The 20,511-nt window shown below is 34.4% G+C and overlaps 3 protein-coding genes across 5 annotated transcripts; 2 read left to right on the top strand and 1 right to left on the bottom strand.

Moving 5' to 3' along the window:
• Positions 1-247: 247 nt before the first annotated feature.
• Positions 248-4,846, top strand: LOC105157286 (putative serine/threonine-protein kinase WNK3). 2 transcript variants are annotated; one of them, XM_020692738.2, is made up of 9 exons: positions 248-778; positions 990-1,027; positions 1,154-1,381; positions 1,479-1,702; positions 1,789-1,946; positions 2,834-3,017; positions 3,137-3,232; positions 3,328-4,204; positions 4,281-4,846. In XM_020692738.2, exons 1-9 carry the CDS (start codon positions 686-688, stop codon positions 4,300-4,302), a joined length of 1,920 nt encoding a protein of 639 aa, XP_020548397.1. In that variant the 5' UTR covers positions 248-685; the 3' UTR covers positions 4,303-4,846. The 2 variants fall into 2 exon arrangements, with proteins under 2 accessions (XP_020548397.1, XP_020548396.1); XM_020692737.2 differs by having other exon boundaries at positions 250-778; positions 3,095-3,232.
• Positions 4,847-6,394: 1,548 nt separating this feature from the next.
• LOC105157285 (elongation factor Tu, chloroplastic) lies at positions 6,395-8,131 on the top strand. The gene has a single exon (XM_020692285.2). The coding sequence runs from the start codon at positions 6,509-6,511 to the stop codon at positions 7,940-7,942; it is 1,434 nt and encodes a 477-aa protein (XP_020547944.1). The 5' UTR covers positions 6,395-6,508; the 3' UTR covers positions 7,943-8,131.
• Positions 8,132-8,967: 836 nt separating this feature from the next.
• LOC105157284 (protein DEHYDRATION-INDUCED 19 homolog 5) lies at positions 8,968-11,944 on the bottom strand. 2 transcript variants are annotated; one of them, XM_011073656.3, is made up of 5 exons: positions 11,602-11,944; positions 10,975-11,114; positions 10,541-10,618; positions 10,224-10,462; positions 8,968-9,339 (listed from the first exon to the last, which is right to left on the bottom strand). In XM_011073656.3, the coding sequence occupies exons 1-5, from the start codon at positions 11,675-11,677 to the stop codon at positions 9,240-9,242; spliced, it is 633 nt and encodes a 210-aa protein (XP_011071958.1). In that variant the 5' UTR covers positions 11,678-11,944; the 3' UTR covers positions 8,968-9,239. The 2 variants fall into 2 exon arrangements, with proteins under 2 accessions (XP_011071958.1, XP_011071957.1); XM_011073655.3 differs by having other exon boundaries at positions 8,968-9,342; positions 11,602-11,927.
• Between the last annotated feature and the right edge of the window lie 8,567 nt (positions 11,945-20,511).

Below are 20,511 nucleotides of genomic sequence, written 5' to 3'. Positions count from 1 at the left end.
AAATTCTTTTGACACAAAATCGATTAAAATTATTTATTCAAGATTTTTTTGAATTCCAAATTTATCAATCCAAATATAGCATGCGGAGTCATTCATCCAATATATGCACTAAAACAAATTAAATAATTTATAACTTTTAATATCAAGCTATTAAGATATATATATATATATATATATATATTTGAAGTATTGTTGGACATCAAATGAAACTGCAAAAATTAGAACTAAACCTAGATTTTGTGTATGTTGAGACATACATAATAATCTCAAACAAGAAATTATTAAGGTGGGGAGAATAAAAAAGGGAAAATAGGCGGCGGAAAAGGGAGAATAAACAGTCCCCAGCTGGAATCAGTTAATTAATTAAGCTGATTCGATTTGCTTTCTTTTTTCCTTTGATCCTCAAACCTTATATAGCCCACCTGAGTTTCGAATTCAAATCCTCCAAAACTGATATTTCGCACTGCGCAAAATCGTATTTTTACTATATATAATTCTCATTTTCCACTGCCGCAAAACTGCTCCGTCTGTTTGTTCTATTCGATTCGAATGTCAAATTGGCCAAGAATTAGTTGATTTCCATATAAGCACACGGAATTTCGATAGCTAGATCTGAATCGAAGTGTTTTTTTCTTTTTTTTTTTTTGTGTGTGTTTTTTGGGGTTTTTTTTATTGAACTAGGAGAATGCCACAAGACTCAACGTCGGAACCCGACCCGGACGAATCCGACACCGAACCCGATTTCGTTGAGGTTGATCCCTCCGGTCGATATGGTCGGGTTCGTACAATTCTACAGATTTCTTATGTATCTTTTTGGGTTTTTGTACTTTGTGTTGCATTAATTTTTATTGTTTTTGTAAGTGATGTATGATTTTGTAGGGAAGTCTCGTTTTCAGTGTGTTTATTTGATTGGTTTGCATTTCTGCATCATCCTTCAACTTTTCTGCGTGCAAAGTTCATTAATTCTTTCTAATGCATTTTCTGTGCAGTACAAGGAGGTACTAGGTAAAGGAGCTTTCAAGAAAGTGTATCCTTTCCGGATTCTCTGTACCTTTATTTTCATTTATTTGTAGTATCTTTGAGAATTGGAAATAGAATTTGAGTGCCAATGGTGTCATTGGGTGATGCCTTAATATTTATGCTGGCAATATAGATATAGAGCATTTGATGAATGGGAAGGAATCGAGGTGGCTTGGAATCAGGTCAAAGTCGGGGATCTCTTGAGGAACTCTGTGGATTTGGAGCGGTTGTATTCTGAAGTGCACTTGCTAAAAACCCTTAAGCACAAAAATATTATCAAATTCTACAACTCGTGGGTGGATACAAAGAATGAGCATATCAACTTCATTACTGAAATTTTCACATCCGGGAATCTGCGACAGTATGTTAAAAGTTTCAAAAGACCTGTTTTTATTTGTTTAGAGATCCATTTAATGAAATGTGAACCTCAGGTGGAGCTGGTTAATGTGTCTTTATAGGTATAGGAAGAAACATAAACATGTTGATGTGAGGGCATTGAAGAAATGGTCTAGACAAATTCTAGAGGGGCTTTTGTATCTTCATAGTCATGACCCACCAGTTATTCATCGTGACTTGAAGTGTGATAATATTTTTGTTAACGGGAACCAAGGGGAGGTGAAGATTGGTGACCTGGGTCTCGCTGCTATTCTTGAGCAGGCTCGTGCTGCTCACAGTGTCATAGGTAGGTTTGATTTTATTGTTGCTCCTCACTGAATGAACTTGACATTTTCTGGAGATTAGATGATTGTGAAATGTGAATGATTCTAGGCACGCCGGAATTCATGGCACCTGAGCTTTATGAGGAAGAATACAATGAGCTTGTCGATATATATGCCTTTGGTATGTGCTTACTGGAGCTTGTGACGCTTGAATATCCATATGTCGAATGTGCCAATGCTGCTCAGATATATAAGAAAGTGACAGCAGTAAGTTACCCTTGACTTCTGAACATTCCTTTTCTTTAACTATCTTTCTTTAATAGCCTGTTCTCAGTGAAAACCGTAATTATGTCCCAAAAAGTTCTTGAGAATTGTTTATAGTTAACCAGGAGAGCACAAGAAAATAACAGAGCCAAACAGGAACAGGTGGAGAGAGGACACAGGGCCTTCTGTTTTGTGGCTGACTTTAGGCCAATATTTACCCACAAAGGCAATCATCCACTATAGTCAAGTGATCACCAAGATATTTTATGCTCTTACATCCAAATACACTCAATATGTGCACTCCATCTACAGGAAGTCTCGATCACAGCAGCCCAACTATATGTATGTCGCAACTAGTGAATACAATGAAGTTCTCAACCCAACACCCTCATAAGCCAGTTTCCTTGCAAGTTGTAAAGCCTGAGCCTCCACTTTGCAAACTGATAGTGTTGTTCCAATTCGAAACTTTGAGACCCATAAGCATAATTAGTTTTGATTGGGGTCTCAATGCATGACATCTTCTCATTTTTATCTTTCTTTCATTACTGGACTCACATCTGTCTATTGCGATGTATCAGTCATGGAGGCCATTAAGTTTGTCCAAGTATGAGGTCTAACATTGAGGACAGAATAGGAGATTAGTTGTCAAGCTTATCTTGGTGCATAAAAGATGTTCCAGTCATTCTAAAAGACCAATCATCAGGAAGATCAATAATTAATTGTCTTTATTTTAGCTGGAGATATAGAAAAAGCAGAAAGTTGATCATTTTTGCTTTTAGAAGTTCGGTCGTCGAGTTTAAGATGTATGAGGAGAGCTGACTGATTTTTACCTTTACTTTCCTCTGTCTTTCGTGCCACTGAACTTTTTATCAATTTTCTACTTGCTGAAGGGAATCAAGCCTGCATCATTAGAAAAGGTGAAGGATCCTGGAGTAAGGGCATTCATAGAGAAATGCATTGCAAAAGTCTCTGACCGGTTATCAGCCAAAGAACTATTGATGGACCCATTTCTCCAGTCAGACGAGGATTCTGGGAGTATAGGTTGTTCGCGACAGCCTCAGTCCTCAAATGCAGGTGCACTTTGCAAGAATTCTTTAGTCCTTGTTTGCATTGGGATGATCCTTTTCCGTGTTTTGACACTATATTTGCAGATGATTATGATAACCAATTTGACACTGGAAAACCTCCTGAAGATTCTGTCCTCGAAGGAGGTCTAGATTTTATGGTGCAGGGCCAAAGAAAAGACCATAATACAATATTTTTGAAACTTCGTATAGCAGATTCATCAGGTTCTCCTTTCTTTTTGTCCTTATCCAGTTGTTGCTCTAACGCAGAAAATGTCCTTTCATGGGTACAATCAGTCTTATTTTCTTTTTTAGCTCAGGTCATATTCGCAACATTCACTTCCCCTTTGATATAGAGGTGGATACTTCAACCAATGTTGCTAGTGAAATGGTGGAAGAGCTGGATTTGACTGATCATGACGTCTCCGTTATTGCTGCAATGATTGATTCCGAAATTCGATCCCATATTCCTGATTGGGCACCAAGAGAACACTTGAATAACAACAGTTCTGGCGATAAAGCAATTACAGGAGATGCTGGTAGTGTAGCGCAGGATGATACTTCACCCGGAGCCACTAATTCTTCTAAATCTGGCCCTGTTCTGGAAAGACTTCCATCGGGACGGAAATATTGGTCAAATTCATCCAGAGCTAGCAGTGGAAGCTCTCCACTAAGACCTGGCCCATCTAACTTGTTGCTGCCAGAGTCAGTCAACTCCGGAGATAGCTGGTTTGAAGAAAATTTTCAATCGCCTGGTAGTCATACATATGTAAAAAGTCCCTCTGATGCTTCCCCTCTCAGAAATGTGGATTATGATTCCGATCATGATGGATGTAGAAAACAGGAGCCTGATTCAGTACCCCATGATCCACCCTTTGGTGATGTCGACCACGGCGTTGACACATCTGGTGACGGGCCTCTAACAATGGAAGAAAATACAGTGCTGAGTGAAATGGATTCAAATGACATCACAAGTATTTTCGAAAAGCTTGAGCATGTACTGGATGAGCAGCTGAGGGAGCTAGATGAACTTAATAAGAAGCATGAACTGGCTATTTTGGATCTTTTAAAGGAATTTCCCCCGGAGATTCGTCAGAGAGCTCTTAGCATTTGTAACAGGAAAAGATCTGAGCATATATTTCATGACGAGGTTCGTCATTCATCAAGAAAATCTTTGGATCAGTCATCCTTGATGATGTAAGTCTCGAATTTACTTTTCTAACTCCAGCATAAAGTTATATGGGTAGTCTCATTCATCATCCTTATCATGAAGGTTCCAAGATATGCCAGAATGACGTAAATTTTCAACACTATCGGGAGAGACAAGAAACAAAGGTCAGTTGTTGAAAGACGCATGCATGGACCTATTTCTGCATTCTGCTTCAACAGGGTGATGGAGAGTATTAGATCCACTTTTTTATTGCTGTGATTCAGATAAGGTGGTAAAATCATAGCTGTATATATGTGCTTGTTACTTGCCGGCCTAAATAGGATAAGAGTTGCTTTGAAGTGAGATTTAAGCTGGATTGCAACCTTGAGATTGTCTCATCCTATCACAGATATATGTACCTTTTGCACATTTTTCTACAACCAATAGGTCCTCCTTTGTTTAAAGTATACCTGTACAGTTTCAGTTTGGTATTAACAACACGAAGACTGATTGTTCCAGAAAGCGCAAGTTTAGGGAACACCTTTGTTACTTTGGTTTTGCAAACTAAATTTGACATGGACGGCTAGTTTGGCATATGGTACTACTTATGCTTGATACCTGATAGATTTTGGACAAGAAAATATTTGTGTACAGAATAGATAAATTCAATCTGATTTATGTTCTTTTAATCTCGTAGTCGCCACAGGAAAATTTGTGGATTGTGTACTACTGCCAGTGGTTGTGTTTCTTGAAATCTACATCAGTAGAATGATTTGACCAATTATGTTAAGCCTTCTGTTCATTGGACTAGTTTCTTGTGACACTTTCTTGCATAGTTTGGCGCTGTATAATGCTCATCCGTTTCTTGAAGTTTTGTCTTGTTAATATTTCTGTTTTTGCTTTGAGAAATTCTAGGCTATTTGTGGAACCTCTTCTGCGCTCTTTCCTGGTTCATAACAGCAGTAGAAAGTTTTACGCTGACTACTGATTAAGAGAGATTGATAAATTCTGTGTCGTGAACTCGGTTTTCTCTGTGATCAATCTTTAACCCTACGATATGCCAGTTACAAATTTCATACACTCTGATAAAGGTGATGCATGTTTGATGCGAACTGAAACTTGTTAAACTGAATTCTGTTCTTTTTCCTCGATACTCCTGGAGAAACTCTTGCAGTAAATACATATAAGCGCATTCAATTAATTTGTGATGTTCATATGTAAGATTCTTGATGTTCCAGGCAGTGCAACCAGACAAAAATAGTAATGTGTTCTTGGTGGTTCGTGAATGCATAAACTTTCTGTTTGTAGCCTCATCTTTATGGATGCAGAAAAGAGTGAAACTGTCCTCATCTCCCTCTCTCTCTCTCTCTCTCTCTGTAGAGTAGAAAAGAGTGAGCCCCAAATAAGGAACGTGGCCAAAATACTGACTCAACTTTGTTGTGGGGCTCTCGTTCTTCAATGAGTGGTTCCATTCTAACCTTCCTTTCACACTTCTTAAAGCCACATATTAAACACTAGGAGTAGAAGGTACCCAAAACAAAAAAATATCCATATTAATGTGATTGCTTGAAAATCCATCTGCCCACACACAAATTCATCTAAAGAAATCAGTTATAGTAGTCTAAATTACCACTTTTTTTTTTATTTTTTTTAAGATTTAATGTAATTATACATACTTTTTGTTATTTTAACGGTTTCCCAATTGCTAATTCAAGACAAAAAAATATCATTGTGGATTATGAATATAATTATACTTATTTTTATAATTTTTTAAAAACTTTTTAATGTGTTAAGTGGATAACATTTTATAATTTTTTAAATTACTTTTATTTACCTCATCTGAAATTTTTTTTATATAAAAATTTCAAATTCTTTCTTTTTCTTTTAAAGAAAAGTACAAAAAAATAAAATTGACAATTCCAAAACTCCATTTAAAAAGTACATAATTTTATCAAACATCGACATATATTGAAAATTTTTAAATAATAAATAAATATTTATGATTATACTAAATTTGAAAAAAAACCCGTTATGATTGACCAATTATATTATGCTGCAGTAAATAAAGTATTTAAGAAACAAGAAATTGAAATAATTTATTTTTTGCTTTTCATTAATGGGATGAGAAATGGTAAAACCCCTATAATTTGAATCATGGCCATACACGTGTCATCAGATGAGCACAGTAGCAGAGAAACCCCATACCTGGAATACAGCTGAGTTATCCAAGAGGAGGTAGAAATGGATAGAAAGCGTAGACACCACACAGACTGCTTCTCACTATATCCGCTCCTCTAATCCCCCCACTCTTCATCCACTCTCTCTACGCTCCCCATCCTCCGTTGTCCGCCATGGCCTCAATCGCCGCTACCACTTCTGCCGCTGCTGTGGTGAAGCTCGCCCACCTCTCTACCACCCCTTCTCTCTCAAATCCCGCTTCGTCTAAACCCACTAAAATTATTCTTTCCTCTTCCTTTACTCCCTCCTCCACCACCCTCTTCCTCCGCCCCACCACCACCACCAGCCAACGCACCCTCCGCCGCTTCTCCGTCCGCGCCGCCCGCGGCAAGTTCGAGCGGAAGAAACCCCACGTTAATATCGGCACCATCGGCCATGTCGACCACGGGAAGACCACACTCACTGCTGCTCTCACAATGGCCTTAGCCTCCCTTGGAAACTCCGCCCCCAAGAAATATGACGAAATTGACGCTGCCCCTGAAGAAAGAGCCCGTGGTATCACTATCAACACGGCCACTGTTGAGTACGAGACTGAGAACCGGCACTACGCCCACGTCGACTGCCCTGGCCACGCGGATTATGTTAAGAATATGATTACTGGGGCTGCCCAAATGGATGGAGCAATTTTGGTGGTGTCTGGGGCTGATGGGCCGATGCCGCAGACGAAGGAACACATTCTGTTGGCTAAACAGGTTGGAGTTCCGAATATGGTGGTTTTCTTGAATAAACAAGATCAGGTTGATGATGAGGAGTTGCTTCAGTTGGTGGAATTGGAGGTAAGGGAACTGCTTTCCTCTTATGAGTTTCCTGGTGATGATATTCCGATTGTGTCTGGTTCTGCTTTGCTTGCTTTGGAGGCTTTGATGGCAAATCCAGGGATTAAGAGGGGAGAGAATGAGTGGGTAGATAAAATTTATCAATTGATGGACGAAGTGGATAATTACATCCCTATTCCTCAGAGACAGACTGATTTACCATTCTTGATGGCCATTGAGGATGTTTTCTCGATTACAGGTAGAGGAACGGTAGCTACCGGGAGAGTCGAGAGAGGTACGATTAAGGTGGGTGATACAGTAGATATTGTGGGTTTGAGGGATACAAAGAGCACAACCGTTACTGGAGTTGAGATGTTCCAGAAGACTTTGGATGAGGCCATGGCTGGGGACAACGTGGGATTGTTGTTGAGAGGTGTTCAGAAGGATGATATTCAGAGAGGAATGGTTTTGGCGAAGCCCGGAACCATTACTCCACACAGGAAGTTTATGGCTATTGTTTATGTGTTGAAGAAAGAGGAGGGTGGACGACACTCACCGTTCTTTTCGGGCTACAGGCCTCAGTTTTACATGAGAACTACCGATGTGACAGGGAAAGTGAATACCATCATGAACGACAAGGATGAGGAATCGAAGATGGTCATGCCCGGTGACCGTGTGAAAATGGAGGTCGAGCTTATTACCCCAATTGCTTGTGAGCAGGGAATGAGATTTGCTATCAGAGAAGGAGGCAAGACTGTGGGTGCCGGTGTCATTCAATCCATTATTGAGTAAAGGGTGAGCTTCACTTGACAGTGTATGCCCGATTTTGCCAATTTCGGTTGTGTCGCTGGCTGCAAGATCTTCTGTTTATTTGTCATATATGATGGAGGATTTTTTGGGTTATTGTTATGCATTAGTGAATTAGTTTAGCTCAAGAACATTGTTGTCATAATTGAATGGAATATTTTACTTTTGTTTCAATTACTTGTGCTGTGCTCTGAGCAATTATAGTATAGCCCTCTCAACTATTGGAGAAAATGAAGTCTCTCTTCTTTGGTTTGCAGAGCTTGAACTTGTCTGAATTAGATTGCTGTTCCTTTAATGCTGATATGCAGTTTTGATGAAGCCCAGCGGATATATCTGAATCTTGCATCATCTTTCAATTTATTCCACCAAGTATTTTTGAATCTTGATTAGCAAGTGATTTTCATTTTTCAGTAAGCAGCCTGAAGTTTGGGGCTTTCAACGACAGAAAGTAGAATTTTCTTCAGTTTTGCACATTTCTGACGTGAATAGTGGTAGCATAAGAGTACATGGAATTAATTCAAATGGTTGTAGCTCAAATTCTTTGAATTTTCTCTCTTAAACTTCAGTTAAGCGACAAGGCTGATTGCATGACCAATCTCAGACAGAAGCAAAGGGTGGATCAAATTTTAAAGTTTCTCCATGGTAGGAACTGCAACAGCAGGAAGCATCTATTGCGATACCCTTGGAAAATTTCAGTTCATCGACATCATACAATAGAAAGGAAACTTCAAGTAAATTGCATTCAAATGAGAGAAACAACAATTAGTTGATTCTGAGAAACAAAAATAACTTGCAGGAATACATCAGTTAATCAAGATTTTTCCAGAAATACTATAGACATGATCCTTGTCGTATAAATTCACGAACAATGTAGTGAGGCGGTACGTTGTTCATGTTGATCTCTGTTTCAAGAAAATAAGAACCAAGAGATTTCCACAAGAAACCCTTTCTGATATACTGAAGAGCTTCCATAATCATAATTTATCTAGTAAAAGTCGATGTTATGCATATGAAAAAGAAAAACAGCCAACGGAATATATAGCATATATTATATTATATCATGTTCACAGTAGATAGTACAATTACATAGGCTCATAAGATATCATGCTGACATTGTATTGCCAATTTTGATATCTTCGAACATTCTTTTGTCGCCATCTTTAGTAATGAGCTTCCAACAATGTGATACTCTGAAACCAATCACCATAGTAAAACCTGGTGGCTTCCCTTAAGCATCGACACATTCCTTTGATCGCTTTTCCACTGAGGAGCTCCAGAAGTTCTAAAATATAGTCGACAACAGAAGCTCCTGGATGAATGCAGCTTGCTGTCTCCTTTCCTCATAGTCTTTGCTGTCAACTTCATCTGGAGGCGACGGTTTGCTGCTGCAAGAAACAAAATATTCGAGGTGGGGGTTTTTCACTTTCAGTTTCATTCTACAAATTATTTCCACCACAGAAGCATAAACTATTACAAACACCCCTAGATAAATAAGCAAAGGTCAGCAGTAGAGAGCTCATGGAAATCAAAACTAATCCTGCACTTGTTTAAATAGCTAATGATTTTTTAACTCAAGCAGAGTGCGGTTCATAAGAGGAAATGGAGTTCAGGTGGGAGGGCTAATATACAAAATAATCAACTTGGTGTTTCCTGATCGTCTGGTTATCAAACCAATTACATAGCAATAATTGTGGAAACAAATCTAGGTAGCTACTGCAATTCACATGCCATTTCCTTTGGAAAAAGGAAGGTTTTTCACTGATCTATCAAAAAGTTATGCATAATGTAACACTAGGGCATATTTGGTGGTCGGGTCGACGAAAGACCATCAGACGAAGAGATTGTATCTAGATTAGCCTCTTCTTGTTAACATAATCCTTAAACAAGATCAATTCTTTAGTGTGCTTCACCAATGAGATCAGCTCAGACCATTGTCCAACCAGAAACATTGAACTGAGGAGGCAGCTAGTCCAAGAATCATTGTTGAGCATTGAAATCTAGGCCCTCTTGATTTAGAACTAATAAATGTAACTTACTCTCTACCAGAACATTCAAGTGATTTATATAAGATTTTAGATTTCAAACTTAAACCTCTGAAGAAATATCAATTTATTGACATCTTTGCACAACTAAGGATTTTTAGGGCTGTAAGCATAAAGAAAAATTCTACCTTTTAACCATAAGATTTATGGATGCTTCTATATCAGAATCATCTGAAAAACTACGATACCTAGAAATTCCACCAGTTGGGATTTAAAAGTCATACCTTTCTGCATCGCTTGTTGCAGCAATGCATGCGGATATATCTTTGTGGAGGTCTTTAGAGACTGTCAGAGGCACGGTGCAGAGAAACGGTGAAAGGAGTGGATCAGGAGCAGGTTCATTCCCACTGGGCGCCCCACTGAGTGAATTAGCACCAAGAAATGAACTTAGTTCCCGCAAGTCCTTGACGATATTTGTGGACATATTACTCCAGAAGCCAGACTTTTGAGACTTTTTCCTCCGCTGAGAAGAAAAGATAGCATTTCTTAAATTCAAAATCTACATGTCACATTATTTGCATCACATGGAAAAAGGACACACCTTAATTGAATGTGCATGCTGCACCGTGAAATGAGCAAGTGGATCTTTCCCTAAGTTTGCTGCACATATGGGACAAACCTGGAAGCAAAAAAAAAGTTGAGAATGACATGAAACCATCAAAGTGTGTATGAGAAAACATTATGTCAGCACACTGAGCCCTCTCACCATAATCCTCCACCCTGTAAACGATTAATCCCAGTCATCCAACAGAAAGAACATAGTATAGGTGAAGTCAGAAATTTCTTACTACATATGTAAGGTTGTTACTTTATGAAAAATTGAAGAGGAATGACCAATTGAAACTAATAGTTCTTGTGAATAGGTGAACAACACAATCATATTAACCTATAGTTGTCGTCACGACAAAGGACAAGGAAATGTACATTCTTGTTGGCAAAAAAGGGGCAGGAAAACGCATAATATGCAACACTTACCGCATTTTTCAAGTCAAAGCAATGCTCTTCTTGCAGATGGACACAAAGCAGCGGAACCTCAATTTCCACATAACAGAAAGGGCAAGGAAACCAAGCTCTCACTTCATCGCCCCCTTCATCATCCATGAGGACATGATTACCTATTCAAGAATTTTATAATTCAATTTTATAATACCATAGCTATTTGGATCACAGTGAAAAGCACAAATAATTACTCTCCATCCCAACACAAAATGTAAATAATACTTAGATCCTTTTCTAAATTTTCTCTATTCCTAAAAGAAACCTTCTTCAGTGACATGAATGCAGAGAACAAACAAGTCACAAAATCAAGAATTTTAAGAGCCCATACTCAAAGAAACTAACTTCATACCAACAATTTAATTCATTGCTGAAAACAAAACTCCCAGGAATTACAAGCAAGAAACATAGATCAGTAGACAAATAAAGCACCGTTTGAAGGAATAAAACATACTTCTCTAGAGTAGATCAACAGCAGCATAAAAATCCCCAAAATCAATTGAAAAAAAAAAATCCTACCCACAAACAGTCACTTAAACCAGAAGACTAATGCTCAGAAGAATTCCCACTATTCAAGAAATCAAACTCAGATAAAGCATAACTCACCAAAATTGCTAACCCTAGCAGATTGAACAGAAGGGATTTGCCTATGAACTCTTGCAGCCCAGAAATCCACATCCATTTCAACCTCACTTTCTTGAGAAAATGTAAAGATTTATCTTTTATCTGATTTTTCTCCCCAGTACCAGAAAGATCAGTGGTAAATCAAAGAAAAGAAAACAGTAATTTCACTCAGTACAAAAACCCAACAAAAATTTCCCAGATTGAGTTAAGGATTGCACTCAAAACACTGAGAAAAAGGGTTTTCTTGTGCAGAATACAGAATACTTTCACTGAATAGTAGTGCTGTGGGCTGAGAAGCTCATATATATTTCTCTGACAATGGAAAGCTTTTCTGACACACAAAAGCCAGTAAATGGATATCTGACACATGGCAATTAGTACAACAATTTTATTATTTGTCTAAGTTTACTTCATTCTTGGTTTAAGTTTAATCTATAATTCTTTTTCTTCAACCTTTTTAGGTATTTGTGTTAATTTCATTTTTCAATCCTATGAAGCTCACTTCTTGTCTAGGGGAGTGGTTATTGTGTTTAAGATCATTTCAACAATGTAAGATTTTTATATATTAAGAGTGAAATTATTAGGCAAGATTATATAAAGTTAGAAATTTTACATGTAAATTAAAATTTACTCGTTTTAATATAAATCGATCATATTTTACATCAACACTTTCAAAATTTATATATATGTTCAAACTCACACGCTTTAGCATAAATCGTGATGTCTCTAATGAAATATTATAATTGATTCAAGAATTAAAAAATTTTGTTGACGTTGGAGACGACAAGTATATAAACTTTTGAATATTATATATAATAAACAACAGTATATTTATGACATCGATGCATATATTCATTGTACAACAAAAGTACAAAAGAAGGATGCAAATAAGGCAATATTAAAATTGAAAAAGCTAAGATGTGGATGCACATATACATGTAAAGTTATTAAATAAGTGTACACAAAAATACATAAGTTAAAAGCAAACAACTTAAATTAAGCTAAAAGCATGTAGCATACCTAAAACATTGATGGAAAGAAGTAGCAATAATAATAAATAATATATATATATGTATATAAAGGTTGTGGAATTGGACAACCTAACATGGACAATACCGCACTAGCAAACACTTCGGACCAGCTATTGATTATTGTCAAGGATGGCGACTATGTAAATATTGAATATTATTACATGAAATTGTGGGCCAGTTTTTTTCTGGGCAATTATACACACAGAGAAAGGGCAAAAAAACAAAAGATAATAAATCATATATATATTCTCGGTGGGCGCTTTTTTTGTTTTTTTTTGTTATATTGACATCGTTTAAAATTAAATTTAATTATATAAACACATTTTATCTCTATTTTTGTAAAACAAGCTGTCTTGACATGTTGTTCTACGTTCATATAATAAATAAAGTTTCACGTTTTGAAATATATTATAAATAAGAATAAAATATAAACCAACAAATTACATTAAAAAAAAATAAAGAAAAGAAAACTTACTGAAGTTATAATCGACACAACATTGGTGTAGTGGTTTTTAAATCTCGTGGAGTTACTTTTGTTAAAAAAAATAATTCTAATTAATTTTTAAAATGATCTAATTAGGAGTATAATGTCATATTTAATTTTTATTGTGACAGTATCACTAACTCTCTTTTGTGAGTATAGAGAGTCTTTATTTCCTGTATTAATAAATATTACAAGTAGATTTCTTGAGGTGACGTAAATGTAATGTACCTCATAGAGTGTTTATGTGAAATTTAGCCACTAAATAGCGAATAAATTTATAATTATAACTGTAACATCAAAAGATATATTTGTGATTTTCGTAAAGAATTTGTATAATTAAATCTGACATTATTATATCTCAGTATAATTACCCTTTTCGTTTTGGAAGAAAACAAAGAAGGGTTGAAGAGCAAAGTGCAATTTGAAGGGTAATTGCAATAGTTTTTACCTTTGTAGTGAATATATGTTATAAAATAAAGTATTTGGGGAAAAAAAACTTAATATCTATTCTTTTATCAATAAATTGTAAATGTTTGTGGAGTGAAAACAAAAGGTTGATAAGAATTTAAATTTGGATAAATTGTAGTAAACTCTCATAAAATTTAAAATAATTATGAATACTTACTCGTTATTTAAAAATTTTTTCCATCCACCTCATTCGATTTATTTCTATTTTCTAATAGGAGTGCACTTTATCATAGTTTCAAGTGATATTTTGCTATCTTTTGCTGCTAAAATGCTCCTAATTAAATGTCAGCATTAGCTTATAATAGATTGATAGAAAGAAGTCAAATTCCACAACTTGACAGATCAAAATGATGAGTTAGGCGTGCCCACGCCTAAATCTACGGGAATGTGGCTGAAAAGAGAAAAGTCCAAGAGCGAATTTTGGAAGGTCTTGAAGTTGATTGGAAGACCTTTGGCTGATTGAGAACTATCTTTGTTGGAAGAATCCCTTTAGGATAATAGTTTTATTTTCTTAGGATTTTTAATATTATTTGGAATCTACCTTTCTTAGTTCTAATAGAATTAGGTAACTAATAGTATATATGTGTGATGTAATTCACCATAAGGATAAGTTTTGGTGATCCTTGGATCTTTTCTTCTCCGCATTTTTTTTTTATAGAATTCTCCTTTTCTTTTGTGTTCTCTCATTAGCATGTTAGGCTAGTTCTCTAATTTCGGTTAAAGATTTGATGAGCTTAATTCCAGTGAGTTGTGAGATCTAATTTATACTTTATACTTTCATTCATATTGATATTTGTGTTATTATCTGTACCTTTATTATGAATAATATGGCTCATTGTTCATTGTCAAAGATATTTCCTAAGCCAATTGAACTTGTAAATCCGTAATTGTTTGTTTAGTTCAATACTCAGCAGTAATGTATCATAATTGATTATGTCTTAGTTTTCGATTATGTTATAGGAATGTACAATTTAACTTAAATAAATCATCGTAGGAGTTTATTAGTTAGAATTGGGCCTTTCTAATTTTTAATGTTGCTGGTAAATTAAATTTCGTTCCCAATGTTGTTTATTGATTAGGAATTTAGTCGACGGACGTTCCTTGACTATCAACAAGGTAAGAAAATTAAGGTGAGGTTGCAAGGTCATACCAATGGTCATAACCAATTTACCTATCATGGATGATTATCATCTTTGCATTTATGATCAACTGTCGAATTGAGCATGATTTTGATTTTAACTGGAATGTTTTTCTCATATTTACTTCGTCCTTAAGTGTTTTCTTTTTATTTAGTTTTAGGTTAAGATTTTAAACAAGCTCCACCTTTTTCTTCTACTCTTGAAGAAATTAATTTAAAATCAATCTCTATGGATTCGACCCTACTGACTACTGTTACAAGTTTTTAGTAGGATAATATTTTTGGTGGATTCAACACTCATTATTTCTTTATTTTTTTTAAGAAAAGAGAAAAAATATAGCAAGAGCAAAATTAACAATTCTAAATTTTATTTAAAATTTATATAATTTCATCAAACATCTGAGTAATTGTAATTTTTTAAATAATACGAGGGTATTCGATTATAACAAACATTAAAAAGCTACTTGTAATTTATCTTTTAAATTAAATTATTACAAGCACCCCTCTAGTATTGAAACTCAGACTCATTGAGTACAAATTCATATTTGGTGCATATATGACTGGGAAAAAATAATTATTATTAGCTATAATATTAATGGTTATGTCTAAAAATCATAGTAAATGACTACTATTAACTATAATTTTTAGCCATAGCCATTAATATTGTAGCCTACTATTAACTACGGTTAAATAAAATCGATGCAAAAAAAAATTAGTTTTTCTATTATGAAAAAATTATTTGCCACAGCTAAGAGTCATGACAAATGTTTTAACTACCCTCGCAAAACTATGGTCAATAATCGTTGTGTGGTTGTGATCTATAACTATTACAACTATTTATTATTAAACATGATAATGAATTTTTCAATTATGTTGTTGAATTAAAAAATAATAATTTATCCCTCTATAATTTTTAAAATGAAATAATTTACCTCCTTATACAGGGAAGTAAAGTGCTTCATTTAAAATTATAGAGGAGTAAATTGCTATAAATTTTTTATAGGAGAGTAATGTGCTATTTTCAATATCACAAAAGATAAATTACTTTTCAATCTATATATATAGTTCACAAAGACCAGCAAAGTTCGTTAGGATCGAAAAACACACTACTGATAAATATTCGTAATCAATAATTTGAAAAGAGTTTTTAATTTGTGAACATCTTTTACTTGGTGGGCTTTGCTTTAGATTTAAGAGCTCAGCCACAATAAGTGTTAATGGGCCAGTATTTATAAACATAAAGTAAAGATACTCAAACAGTAAAGCATAGTGTTGCTTCATGAAAACCCATATATTTATACAACTTTTTTTTAATTGGATCCCAAGTTATATATATATATATATATATATATGTTTGATACCATACACAAATTATATAGTTTATTGTTACTAATTAAGAAAGAGAACATACATTGTGTTTTTAACTATGATGACCACTGCAAATATCTTTTTGAATCTAATAACTCAATCTAACGTAAATTCCAACTAAAAAGTCAGGCCCCATTTATGAAGTCCAGTCCTACTGCCCTGCTAACAGAGCAATGCCCAAAAACAAACCTAATACTAGCAGACGTAGTACGTATTGAATAACAAGACCGTCACGTCAAGAGGTCATATCACTATAAAAGCTCAGTTGATGAAAACAACAATTAACACTCTATATTTTCGATTGACCTGACAAGATCTTTTGTTGTTGACATATCTTTTAGGGAATAATTCCAACAACTTAAGGAATAAACATTCAATTATTTCAGGGATATTTTAACCATCTGATCCCTAAATCTCTCCAAACATGCTCTTACACTTCTCAATAGAGAGGCTGCACGATTTTTCTTCTATCTGTCCACGCGGATTTCAGCTCCATTTTTTATATTCAAACACTCCACTTTTGACTACATAATTCATTTCATTACGATTTCACGATCTTGAGTTTCTATTTTATTTAGTTGAATCATTTACTGGTCTAAGTATAAATAGAAGTACTAATTCCCATTTTGCAAATTAGCCATATGATAATCTTAGGATTTCAAGAAACTCCTTCAATTCTTTTGTACTGTTCGACCCTAGTATGCATCAAACTTCACTTGAAAAAGAATTCAAATGAAAATTAAACGACATATAAAATCGTGAGTTCATTTCACTCTCTTTCTTAAGTGAAACATTGAATACGACAATTTCGACTTTCTATCGCAAAACATCATCGTACCTTACAGTTTATTTATAATGTAAAAATTTTGTGCATATAATCTATGTATATTAAATAAAATACGAGATGTAACATCGTTCCATAATTTAGTAATAGAAATCGATGGCTTAGCTCTTTTCTTTGGCACCAAAATGAAGAAATATTAAAATGCGCTTTAAAACATTATCAATTCTTGATGATATTCTCGTGTTTGATTTAATAGAAAAATAAAAAGATTGATTGACTAACCAATATTCAAACTGTAACCACGAATACAACTTGACTATGTATCGTAACACTATAAAAGCAAGAGAAATCGTGTTTCGTGCACATGAAAACAAGTTGGTCGTTGGTGCTCCCGGAAAACCCGACATTCTTTGTAAAAATAAAGGTGGCAAACAGCGACTTAATAAACACTCATGATCATTAACCTTAAACGACAGTAAAGGGACTGATGATTGAGATCCAACAAAGCTAAGCACAACACATCATTTAGATTTTAGCTTCGAATATCTGTCTTCATTTTTCTTGGCACGACATTTTTTTCTTTTTGACTATATATATATACCAATTTTTTACTTTTAAATAAAGGTAAATACTAAGCAATATCTTAATTCAATCAATAAATTAATATTATTAACAATAATAAATAAATTACAATAATTCACGTAACGTGAGACAAGTAACTACATCTTTAATAGAATTTAAACCCGTGTAGTGCACGTGACACGTTAATTTGTAAATTTTCGGCCAATTTATTAATTTTTTGCAGAATTATCCCAAACTTTTTAATTGTAGGACCAAATTGCAAAATTGATTCGAGCAGGATCAAATCACCCCTACGCTTTAGGACCAAACTCACAATTTTCAAATTCTCACTCAAACTTTAAGTTATTTTTTCGATCATTATAATGAACTTAGGATTTCAAATTTACTCAGTACCATATACAGTCATTTAAATTAATTACCTCAAAATCTTCCACAGATCCATATGCGCTTGGAATTGCACACAGATACGAAAAATATTGCATTTTATACACATAATTATGTATATAAGATTCATATAATCTATATATTTTTAAAAATACTTCAATTATACACTTGTCGTATATATAAAATGAAATATCGATTCGTAATAAAAGATTTTAATTAAAAAATAATATATCAGCAAATGCTCAAAACAAGACATTGAAGGTAAAAAAAAAAATACAGTTATGCAATAATACATGAAATACCTAGTACTATAATTCAGAAATAAATCAAAACAGGTGACAAAAATTATAAGAAGATGAAGAGCAAGCTAGAGAAGAACCTCAAAATTCTCACACAATACATTAATTAGTTAACAGAATATATATATAGCTAATTTATATGCATATATATACTACAGCAGCAAGATCCAAACACAAAAAATAACTAATTATTAATTAATACATAAATAAAAGTAAGTAGTGATCTTGATATCGATCGGACCGGACCAGGAGTGCTTGATTCCCCTTTGCATAGGCGACATGGAGGACATGATCATCATCCATTCGATCTCATCTAGAAACAAATAATCATCCCAGATCGCGGAAATGGAAGAACGCAGCTCGGTTGCTTGTATTCGATGGATAGTATGTATTTAATTGGTATTGCAGACGTACTCTTTCCGTATCCATGTCAACAAATTAAAACAGATGAACCTGATCAGCTGCCTGAAGTATACTGAGAAATTCTTGGTTGTTATGAAACTAACATGGGTTGATCATACATTGATATGTACAGACAGAAACCTTGTACAGATCAAGAAAGTGTGTTTCTGTGTGTGTGTTTTATGTTAATGTATGTATATGCATGTATATATAGTATAAAGCTAGCCCTAAACTTGTAGTATATATCTATATATATATATATGGAGAGAGAGAGAGAGAGAGAGAGAGAGAGAGAGAGAGAGAGAGAGAATTCCGCATGCAGGGTTTTGGTCTTTAATGTACAGTGAAGGGCACGTTTCCACAGGGACAGTGAAAGGGGGGTGAGGAGAGAGAGTGAAATTTTCATATGTTTGTTGCCCTAAAGCTAGGGTTCTTTATTAAAGTGGTTTTGTAAGGCGATCCCATTATCAATTCCAAAAAGGCTCTTTCTTTCAATATGTTTTTCTTTTTAGATCTTTATGTTTTCTTTTTTTGTAAAGCATTTCTTGCAAAGGAGATTTGTCATCTTCTTCTCCACATCTATCTTTATATGTTATGTCTCTCTTACAACCTTCAATCATCTATTGGCATCTTAACAATTCTTGTCTTCCCTCAACATTTCTATGTTTTTTTCCTTAATTTATGCAACAATTTGATGGCACCTACCCTCCTTCGTACTTATCAGCTTGTTTTGTTGAGTACATACAGGGAAAATTTTAAGCTCACAAATATAAGGATGGCAATGATAGTTCCGTACGAATCTATTTTATTAATTTTGTCTTGTAATTTTAAAATTTTACATATTGAATACAAAAATGGCTCGAACCTGATAAAATGGTCGGAAAGTGCATGTGACATGCGCATAACCGACTTAATTGTATGCACTTTTTTGTTACCATTTCATAAAAGAATTACAAAATAAAATTATTGAAATAATTGTAAGGGATTATCAATAGGTATACTTAGTTATATGACTAAAATTACAATTTCCCTTTCAAGATTTTCACTTTGAAGTTAAGGAAACATCATTTGAGAAATCAAGTGAATGCAATTACAAAATATTCAAATAATTACTTTTAACTATTGCTTTAATATATATGGTTAAAAGTAAAAGTAAAATTATAGCGAATGCTAACTAATTACGACTATGCAATAGATATTAGCCATTATTTCTAAAAGTGAAGACAAAATATTTACTACAACTAAAAATTATGGCAATTTGTTTGGCCATAGGTACGTGAAATCATATCAAATATTAACTAACTGTGATTAAAAAAATTAAATTTTCACATCAATTTTGTTTGATTGTGGTAGATATTTTTTATTTACTATGATTTTTAATTAAGTCGTAATGACTCATAGTATAGAGAATAACCAATTTTTTTGTAGTAGTACTTATCAGTTCGTTTTGTTGAGTAGATATAGGAAAAATTATAATTTTAGTCCTGTAAGTATATGGATAACAACGGCAGTGCATGTAACATGCGCGTGAAACAAAAATAGCTCCAACTTGCTAAATTGGTTGGAAAAGTGCATGTAACATGCGCGTGACCAGCTTAATTATGTGCTCGTTTCTGAATATTTTACAATATTAATATCCGTTATTTTTATTCTTAATGTAAATAAATTTTAAAATTATAGGATAAAATTACCAAAGTAAATATGTAGAGAAGTAAATTTACAGTGCCTATATATATATATATATATATAGATGAGTCGATTTTGAGATTGAAGTTAAGCAGCTTGAATGTGTGGGTTCCAGAATATTGAGGGTGGTTGGGTGGATGGAAGGGTGAGTTTGTAGGTATGGTGGAGGTGGAAGTGGAGCAGGATGATAAGGGGCCGGGGGTAAGCAACATGGAATGCTCATATTCACTTTTCGCGTTGTTGAATAGGAAAGTGAAAGGCAGCTT

Source organism: Sesamum indicum, linkage group LG3 (genome assembly GCF_026168435.1).
Source record: "Sesamum indicum cultivar Baizhima isolate 11 linkage group LG3, ASM2616843v1, whole genome shotgun sequence".
Lineage (NCBI taxonomy): Eukaryota > Viridiplantae > Streptophyta > Magnoliopsida > Lamiales > Pedaliaceae > Sesamum > Sesamum indicum.
Note: the sequence above shows the minus strand (reverse complement) of the source record. Positions and strands in the feature narration are given on the sequence as shown.